General features: G+C 39.2%; 1 protein-coding gene across 1 annotated transcript; it reads left to right on the top strand.

Annotated features, from left to right (window-relative positions):
* Window positions 1-85: 85 nt before the first annotated feature.
* On the top strand, window positions 86-10,007 carry asf1bb (anti-silencing function 1Bb histone chaperone). Its single transcript, XM_054779028.1, has 5 exons — window positions 86-862; window positions 969-1,084; window positions 2,192-2,307; window positions 3,743-3,919; window positions 6,560-10,007. The coding sequence occupies exons 2-5, from the start codon at window positions 976-978 to the stop codon at window positions 6,758-6,760; spliced, it is 603 nt and encodes a 200-aa protein (XP_054635003.1). The 5' UTR covers window positions 86-862; window positions 969-975; the 3' UTR covers window positions 6,761-10,007.
* The last annotated feature ends 312 nt before the right edge of the window (window positions 10,008-10,319 follow it).

Raw genomic sequence — 10,319 nt, 5'->3', positions numbered from 1 at the left:
AGTGGTGGATGATGCCTAAGATGAATAGGTAATATTAACACAAAGAAAACACAATGAAAAGGCGCAAACTGATTAGTAGTGTAGTACAATGGGTAGTTGATATTTTCATGAGCACCCCCCACAGAGATAATTCAACACATATTTGAAGCCGACTTGACTGTGGGAACCATTTACAGAATAAACGCCGCCTGTGAGCAATACCCAAATGTATTGTGCATGTAATGACAATTGTGCATTATTCCCAAACACACTGGCTCTCTTGATGCATGCAGTACCATGGAAAACATTTATGCATGTATGGGATGTGCAAAAAAAAATATTTCATGTTTTTAAGACATGTAAAAAGAAAAAAATCAAGCAGTTTATTTTTTTTTGTTATTATTATAGATGACCGGCGGCTGAGCATTGTGTTGGAAATGTGTGTTTTCCAAAACACAAGCCTGAATTCTAGAATATATAGAAATAATCTCTGTGTTTATTTGTTGTACCGTGGCAGTAAAGCTCATGCCTAAATAAATAATTTTGAAGTCAGGTTGAAGGTACAGCAATACGATTCCATAGGCCTAATGAGTGTTTTGTCAGTTTGGCATGCTTGCTTTGTTCGCTTTGGTAAAAAGGCAGCTATACTCTACCAGTAAATTTTGCATATATTTAATTTTACTTAAATATACAGTATGTATTGGTTGACTATGTATTTGAATGGTTCTCAGTGATAAGCGATTAGCTGTTCTACAACTGAACGATGGGTGGCAGCAGTGATTCCAGCCAGCGTGGGAGCGGAGTAGAAGAAGTGACGTACTTCCGCTTTGAGCTGCGTCGCCGGTTGATGTTGCTGTCGCCAGAAAAAAGAGTAACAATCCCGGTAAGCGCGTGCTGGAGAGGTCGACATCGACACAAAAGTACCGGCTAAAACTTTGTTTACGTAAAAAGTAAGCTAAGCTACAACGGTGCTATCTTTTTGTTTGAAGAACCGGCATGGCTAAGGTACAGGTACTTAACGTCGCTGTATTGGACAACCCAAGTCCGTTTGGAAATCCTTTTCAATTTGAAATCACGTTTGAATGCATGGAAGATTTACCCGAAGGTGAGTATGATTTCCCTCTCGAGTATAAAAACACGTTCGTTTAATGTCGGAGATATGTTAGCTATCGATTACCGCCTAACTATTCCATCTCTTCTAATATAGACTTTTGCGGTGTAAGAGGGTGTTATTGTTTGCTTCGTTTTCCCTTTATTTGCTGTCCGTATTAGTTAATAGCATTTTAGCAGACATGTTGAAAATTGGCGCTGGCGCGTTTGTGTTTGGTGTCCCGCCTCCAGTGTGCTCTGATTGGTTGACGTGCTTGCACGTTCTTTACATCGAAATAGCTGATTGGTTTCTGGCGGTGTGTCTCCGTCGTAACAGAAAATTAAATGGTTTGCCGCGAACTTCTCCCAAACCCACAACTGTATCTTTGACATCGGCTTTTGCCGTCAGTAAGGGGTGTCCAATTTTTTTTTCCAATTGAGGGCCGCATCATATACATCATAAGCATCATATACAAAACTATATTATTACGTTATTTGTAGTGTGATAGCTTCTTGTCTGATAGCATTCAACATTTCATTCAACCTTTTTCTCATAATACCCTGTGAACTTATTGTGGCCCTAATGTCTGATTGTGTGAATGCTTCTTGTTCTTTGTAATATTCTGATGTGGGCTGTGTCCGTTTTATTTTTGGAATAGCGCTATTTCATTTTTTTACAGAATTATATGATGTGACTACCATAGGATGTTCTTACAGGTTTTTTAGTCATACACGTTAACATGCGTTTGATTGAGCAACCACACGCAAACAAACATTTTAGTACACACCTCTGTAAAAATTAAGCAGTTAATCAGTGGTTGTATAAGACCCTTTAGCACCTCCAGAATCTTAGGCTATGTATCTGTGTGAAAAGCTATACCACAGAATATTTCCACACTGCTGGCCTAATAAAAGCATTATATGGCTGTATAACATTGACACATTACATTTGTTTATTGTGCAAGGTTTTTGCCTTAATCATTTCCATGATGCAGAGCTGCAATAGATAATGTGCACATGCTGTTCAGAGGAAATAAGGCGGGATCTACACATGGAGTTGGGAGGTGATACCCACAAAGCAGAATCTTATGACTCACTATTGTCATATCATGTGTTATGTCAGATCTGGAGTGGAAGATCATCTATGTTGGATCAGCTGAGAGTGAAGAGTATGACCAGGTTCTGGATTCTGTTTTGGTGGGCCCAGTCCCAGCTGGCAGACACATGTTTGTGTTTCAGGTAAGTTGTGTTCTTATTTCTGTTACAGTTTGCTGAGCTGGAGAAATTGGTTGGGTGGCAGCTAGGCTTGTCACGATAATTGATAAATCGTTTAATCGAACGATAGAAAAAAAAAACGAGGTTGATAATTTTGACGCCTCGATAAGTTGACGTGCATATTCGTATGCCTGTCCCTGTTCCTCATCTCGCTGTACCACACAGGCTGGATGACGAGGGTTCAGTCTGCATGTGTGTGTGCGCATTGGTCCTATAGTGGAATGAAGGGAGAGAGTGAACCTCCTGTCAGCTATTCAGCTCTGTCCCAGTACGTGGAGGAAGTTAGCAAGCAAACGTGAAAATGAATGAAAAAAACTATAGTTTCTAAGCCGAATGCCACAGTTCCAGTGTGGATGTGCAGCAGAGCCATCGTCCCGACAGTCAATGCTTACTGAGGCATTTGATTGGCGGAAATATAATATAAATATTAAACGAAACAACGGAAAAGTGGTGCGCGCTCACAGTGTCGCTTGCTACATTGCAAAAGAAATGCAACCTTCAAATACGCTTGAAAAGCCAACATTTCGGGATATGTTTGACAGACAGTATGAATTGCCCGGGAGAACGTACATGCACATGTCACAAACAGCAATATAACTGAGTGAAAGAAGACGTTTTGAAGGACATTCAACATTGCATTTTGTGCCGCAACTCAGCTGTGGTCCAGCTCAAATATGACCCCCTACCCCTAACAATACACTACATAACTGCGTGTGTGTGTGTAGGTTTTATTGGAGTGTTTTTTGTTTGTTTTTTTTAACATAGACGGTTTTTAAGGCAGTGTAGCCTCGTGGGGAGCATTTCCTGTTTCCCAGCGTGCCTTACTGTACTTGTTTTTGGAAATGGCTGCTAAATACATGCTTAGAGCTCACATTGTTGTTGGTTATTGTTCTGCATTATATGTTGGTAGGGTATTGTCTGTTTTTATCAACCTGCGTTGCTGTGTGATGTTTCAGCTCTTTTATGACACCATGAGTAGGGTTGGTATGTGAAGTAGTGACATCCCGCAATTTCAATGGGGTTTAGAAGTTCGATGTGAGCCGTGTTGTTATTCTGCCTGCAAAATAAAGAGTTACCTCTTCCTCACGGACTCTGCCACAATAGGCAACTTCTGTGCCTCACACAGGTACACTATACTTGAGTACCATCTAGTGGTTCAAATGTGACAAGACACTTAATGGAAAAAATAGTCTAAAAAAAAGTCAATATTATTGATCATCGACCATAATTTATAGCAAAATTATCGACCAGCAAAATCTTATTTGTTACCGTGACAGGCCTAGTCGCAGCATCTATTTTGAGTCCTGGTTTTGTTTGTGTTTTGCATAATGTACAAATGATAGTATTACCAAACTTCCAACCTCTTTCTTGCTGTCTGTGTAATCGTGCATCCTCACAGGCCGATGCTCCGAACACAGGTCTCATTCCAGAGACAGATGCTGTAGGAGTCACCGTAGTCCTTATAACCTGCACCTACTGTGGTCAGGAGTTCATCCGCATTGGTTACTATGTCAACAATGAGTACACTGACCCTGAGCTACGAGAAAATCCACCTCTGAAACCCGACTACTCCAAGGTACGAGATGACAGTCAGGCCTCCTACATTTCTTTGCCATGTATTTTTGTTGTCACGGATTAAGGAGCATGTTTGTTTAAAGATACAGTCGTCCCTCTGCACTTTCTGCTTTGAATTCCGGGCCGTCATCCTTTTACAGTTTTTCAAACAAATATTAATGAATAGATCATTGCTGTTTGGTGGTTGAATACAGCCTATTATTAGTTTAACAAAAACACAAAAGCAAACGTTAAGTATTTTGTTGCCTAAATTAAGCATTTTCAAGCATGGCTAATGGCTTAAATGAACTAAAATACAAATATTCAGACATGTTGTGGTGTGTAGTATTCTACACTGGTCACCAGGTGACAGTAATGTTACATTGATGAGATAGCCACTGTACAAAAAAGGAAGAACAGCAATGAAGTCTCCCAATGTTAACATGTGTGAGTCTATATTATGTCTTATGTCACATATGTCTTATTTTCTCCTATCATGTCGACTGTATTGGGTAATATGAATGTAAAAGTTACCATAGGGGTGTTATTTCATGTCTAGAGGACTCTAATAATGTTAAACCCCATATTTAGGTTTTCTATGCTCTACCGAAGAAAATGTTCCATTTGTCAACAAGGAATCCTTCGTTGCAGATGTTCATTTATCACAGTCAGGTCTGAAATCAATTAACCGCGATAAGCAAGGGATGCAGACATCCCTCGCAACACCGCAGTTCGACCATTGCTGCTCACTATCGCGGTTTTCAAAAATATATCAATTATTAAGGCTGTTACGTGGTTGAATATGACCAATTAGTAATAAATAAAGTATGCATATTTAAGCAAATTGCATGTGTTTTTTGCCTAAATGAAGCATCTTCAGGCATAAAAATGGCTACATTAACTATAATACAAATATCAATACTGAAATTTGGATAGACAGTATTCCACACTGGCCACTAGATTTCAGTAGGTGAAACATACAAGCATCTGACTTGATCCGTGGAACAACAGGTGTTTATTGCAGGTTTGAATTATCTCACAAGAGACACAATAATAATAATAACATAATAGTCATAATAATAATGATAATAAAACAGGCTACTGTTGCGGCCATTATCCAGCCAAAACTCAACTCTGAGCCTCCACATGTCAGGAACACATTTACTGTAACGCACACGAGCACGAGTCTTATTTATGTCTTAAATTATTTTTTTGTATCTGTTTATATCTACTATATTGGGTAATATGAGTGTAAAGGTGACTACGTGGGTGGTGTGTCATGTCTACAGGGCTCTAATTATGTTAAAACCTGTATTTAGAAGGTGGTATACAGGTTTTCTATGCTCTAACTACAAAAATATTCCATTTATAAAGAAGCAATGCCACTTTGCGAACAATTCACTTAGCACGGTCGGGTCTCGAACCAATTAAGAGCGGTTTTATCCTTGTATTGTCTTTATCATGAATGAGTCTAAACACATCTCCGTTCACTTTTCACCAGCCTTTATTGTTTTATGCACATGCATATTTACATTTTTATTTGTTTGGTCAAGCAATCAACTTTATTCTCTTTTTCTTTTTGTTTCAATTCCTCCATTAAGACCGCAAACTATTTGTTTCTGAATGAACAGCGCCCTCTTCTGGTTGCTAGAAATAAGTGACAAGGTTGTAGACACAGCTTAAAATGTATGGAAACTAACATAAATCAACAAAATGATTAGTGATTAGATGTTACTAAGTGTATTATGGTCATCCTAGTCTTTGTATCCTGCTGTCTTTGTCAGGTTAAAGTACTTTCTTTTCTATAAAATGTTATCCTCAAATTATTTATTATACTTAATTTTAAAGTGCTCATGACACTAAAATGAATGTTAACCTTGTTATTTCTTCTGTGAAAAATGTCATTGAAAGGCATATTTCCTGTGTTAGATGTGTGCTCAATTATTGAAATATTTACAATTTTTAAAAATGTCATCAGTTCCTCCGAGTCTGGAGGAGGAGGGACAAGTGACGTTGACGCCAGACGGTCCTTCCTGGGAGTTCTGCTTTCTCAGTTATGGTCCAGTTCTGGACGAATTGCCGCTGTTTGTTATAGATATTTTATTTATATCATGCCCGCTGGTTGTGTTGAAGGGTTTTGCTGGAATACCCGAGGAGACGGAGTAAGCTTGTTCACATTTCTAAAAGACACAATTCGCCTTGGCAAGTTTCTTGGGACAAATGGGCCATTTTTTTGTGTATGTTATATCATAGTTATTGCAACACAGTATCCGTGAATGTTGTTATTGTGTTATTGTTGTACGTAAATATGTCACTTTTTTGACTTTGCTGTGTGTTCATGGCTGCATGTGTTTGAATCTGGCTCTGGCAGTGACGTCACAGGCAAGATGGCGTCATTTAAAAAAAATTGCTGGGGGGGGCTGTCAAAACCGTGTGAAAATCACAACTTCATTTCACTACTATTTCATAGTTGTTTATTTATCTATGACAGCAGTATGGCAAAAATGTTTAAGTGAGTTCTTTCATTTTGTTGTTTTTTAGTATCATGAGCACTTTAACTCTTCATATTCCATCTTTATAATATTCTTTAATATTTTCATACTGATGTTTCTTCCATTATATTGGTGTGATGAGATTTGACCTCTTTGTTTGAACCTTTTAGCTGCAGAGGAACATTTTGGCCTCGAACCCCCGAGTCACTCGCTTCCATATCAACTGGGAGGGTCTGGCGGAGAAGTGTGAAAACAGCGAGAATGTGGACCCATCTCCCAACATCAGTGGCATGCTCCCTCCGCCCTCCTGTCTACCAGGAAAGATGCCACCTCTTGGACTAATACCAGACAATTCCATGGACTGCATGTGAGAATGGTCAGATTAGTTCACAACAAATGCTCAGTGTGATCCAGAGCTGGAAAAAAAAGACATGATGGTACAACACACAAATGCACACAACTGACCATGACAGATTTACACCATAATTTATACCATTTGTAGTGCTGTCTCATAACTGAGATGGTGAATGTGTAAGTCAACAGTTTCGTATACATGCACACCTCCGGGTTCCTCCAAAACTATAACAATTTTATCCATTGGTGCGCCCTGTAATATCAATTTGACGCTTTACAGAAAAGGGCGCTGGCCGAAAGGCGTGCTATTCTTTGAATGGCAGCATCAGAATTGCCTCTGAATGTTTTGAGCCAAATTTAGGTCCCTCACGTCTAGACGGCCTTTTGCAGAATGAAACGTGTTCCCTCAGTAGAGAAGAAAGACTGTTAAAAGACGATGCCTCTCAGAACGTGACACATCGAGTAAAACTCTTATAGGCACACTGCGACGGCATACATGTTCATAGAGATCATAGAGAGAAAAATTTTCCATGTTGCAATCAACATCCTTGTAAATAAACTTTTCCAATATACATGTATTCTTTTGTGTACATGTTCGTAATATTAGTAATTGGGTAAATAAGTTATTTTGTTTGATGCTGGGGTGCAATCTACTGTAAGTTTGCTCACATTAAACCTTTTTGCCATCCTGATTTTCAGCGGAAGCCAGGAAGAAACACGTATACAATACATGGAGTGAGAGTCGAGCTCAATTTACAAAAAAAAAAACTATATATGGGTGTGCATGCGTGCGTGTCTCTCTGTGTGTGTGTGTGTGTGTGTGTGTGTGTGTGTGTGTGTGCACGCATACACACGTAAATGTGTATATAGACTCCTGATCAAAATCTTAAGACCAGTTGAAAAATTGCTAGAATTTGCATTTTGCACATTTGGATCTTAATGAGGGTTTAATTAGAGCTACAATATGCAAAAACAAGAAGGGGGAGCGAGACAAAAAGCATCTTGAAAAAGTAATTTATTGAAAACAACAAACTGAAATAGGCTGTTTATCAGCTGATCAAAAGTTTAAGACCACAGGCTGTAAAAGCCAAAATCTGCTCAAAATGTTCATTTTCTGTCAGGCATTCACACTGTCATGACTTCCTGATGGCTAAAGCTAAGAAGCTTTCACTTTTTGAACGTGGTCGGATTGTGGAGCTGCATAAGCAAGGCCACTCGCAGTGCCATTGCTGCTGAGGTTGGGAGTAGTAAATCAGTCATTCTACATTTTTTTGAAAGATCCTGAGCATTATGGAACAAAAAAGTCAACTGGTAGACCCAAAAAAAAATCACACCTGCGCTGAGCCGGAGGATCCTGTCCATCAAGACACAGGGCGGTCTTCGATTTAAGGCCCTTACTGGTGCCGACTGCAGCGCAATAACCATCAGACGGCATCTGCGGGAAAACGGTTTGAAAAACAAAAAACGAATTCAAAGACCTCGTCTCCTTCAACGCCACAAAACTGCCCATTTAGACTTTGCCAGGGAGCATCAAACAAGGGACGTTGAAAGGTGGAAAAAGTTTTATTCTCTGATGAGAAAATATTTAACCTTGACGGTCCAGATGGCTTCCAACATCACTGGCATGACAAGGAGATCCCACTTGAGATGTTTTCTACCACAGTGGAGGGGGGTCCATCATGGTCTGGGGTGCTTTTTCATTCAGTGGAACACTGGCGCGTCAGGTGGCGCAGGGTCGTCAAACGGTGTTTGCTTACTTTTAGATGTTGCAGCAGGCATCCCCGCTGCAGTTCACAATGCTCGCTTGACCAAGGACGTCTTCAGGGAGAATAACATCATTTTTTTTGACCATCCTGCATGTTCCCCTTGTTTAAATCCCATAGAGAACATTTGGGGATGGATGACAAGGGAAGTTTGTAAAAATGGCCATCAGTTCCAGACAGTTGATGCCCTTCGTGAAGCCATCTTCACTACTTGGAACAATGTTCCCACAAGCCTCCTGGAAACACTCGCATCAAGCATGCCCAAACAAATTTTTAAAGTGATTAACAAGAACGGTGGAGCTACTCATTACTGAGTCCTACTGAGAACATTTTTTGTTTTTTTTTTAATTATTTTTTTTAGCAATGGCCTTTTGATCAGCTGATAAACAGCCTATTTCAATTTAATTGTTGTTTTCAATAAATTATTTTTTCAAAGTTCTTTTTGTCTCACTCACCCTTCTTTCTTTTGCATATTGCAGCTCTACTTAAAACCTCATTAAGATCCAAATATGCAAAATGAAAATTCTAGCATTTTTTCAATTGGTCTTAAGATTTTGATCAGGAGTGTGTATATAGGGGTCATGCTGTTTTCGTGGTTGAATATAACTTAATAATCAAAAATATGCATATTGGAGCAAATTTTTTTTAATTTTGTTTGCTTAAATTAAGCTTTTTTTAAGCATAGCAAGCGAGGCACACACACACACACACACCAGCCATGTTAGCCGGAACAACAGGCATTTATTGCAGGTTTGAATGATCTCACAAAACACAATAATCCTTCATAAAAATAAAAACACAGGCTACTGTTGCAGTCGTAACCCACGACAATCTAAAACTCACTCTGAACTCCCGCTATCACTTCCTGTCCACCCGCCACTCAGCTCCCCTAAGGAACACATTTATAGCAACACGCACAAGTCTTATTTATGTCTTAAATGGCTTCTTTACTCTTATTCTCTTTACTCTTACTCTTATTACTTTTTATTTTTGTTATCTTGTATTTCATATAATTATTGTATTTTGTGTTTTATTTTATATCCTTCATATGTTCTGTGTACAGTGTGAGTGACATATAACTTAATTTAGCAATATATTAATATACATTAGACTTACATCATAGTCTAGGAGCGGGGCGCGTCCGTAACCCGAGGACCACCTGTATTTCATTCATAAAATGCAACATCACTCACCAATCCATTTTCACCCTAGCCTAAAGTTGCTAGGCAACTGCAGGAAGAAAAGGAGGCGGGGAGACTTGCTTTCACCCATTTTGTCTCCTAAACAACTAAACAGTTGGTGTAAAGTCGCTGCATGGTTAGGTGGGGAAATGTATCCAGTATACACACACACACACACACACACACAGTACATGAAAATATCTCATGATGTCTAAATCATTTGATAGCAATGCTAATTTTAGATTCAGCTTGGGGCTGTCTATGTTATGGAAGTGTGCAACATGCACATTCATAGTTTTTGTAGGCTGGATTAATTGCTAGTGATCTTTTTATTCATTTTGACCTATAAATCCTTATTTATAGCGTGTGCATCTCCTACTTTTTCATTTACAGTCGTTTTCTTTTATTTATATAGATATATATGTGTGTATATATTTATACATATAATTATATTTTTTTCTTTAAATGCACACGGAAGATATGATTCTTGGAGACACCTGGTTTTAGCCGTACACAGTTGTAGGCTGCCTGTAGGTGTATTTGTGTGATCGCTGCTGAAGAACATCTCTCCTTCCCTCCCGCGTCCGTCTGCCATGCCGCGTCCTGCCAAGCTAGCCAGATCGCGCAGCGCG

The sequence above is a fragment of the Dunckerocampus dactyliophorus genome, chromosome 6 (assembly GCF_027744805.1).
Source record: "Dunckerocampus dactyliophorus isolate RoL2022-P2 chromosome 6, RoL_Ddac_1.1, whole genome shotgun sequence".
Classification (NCBI taxonomy): domain Eukaryota; kingdom Metazoa; phylum Chordata; class Actinopteri; order Syngnathiformes; family Syngnathidae; genus Dunckerocampus; species Dunckerocampus dactyliophorus.
The sequence above is the reverse complement of the archived record's forward strand: the minus strand, read 5'-3'. Positions and strand labels throughout refer to the sequence as shown.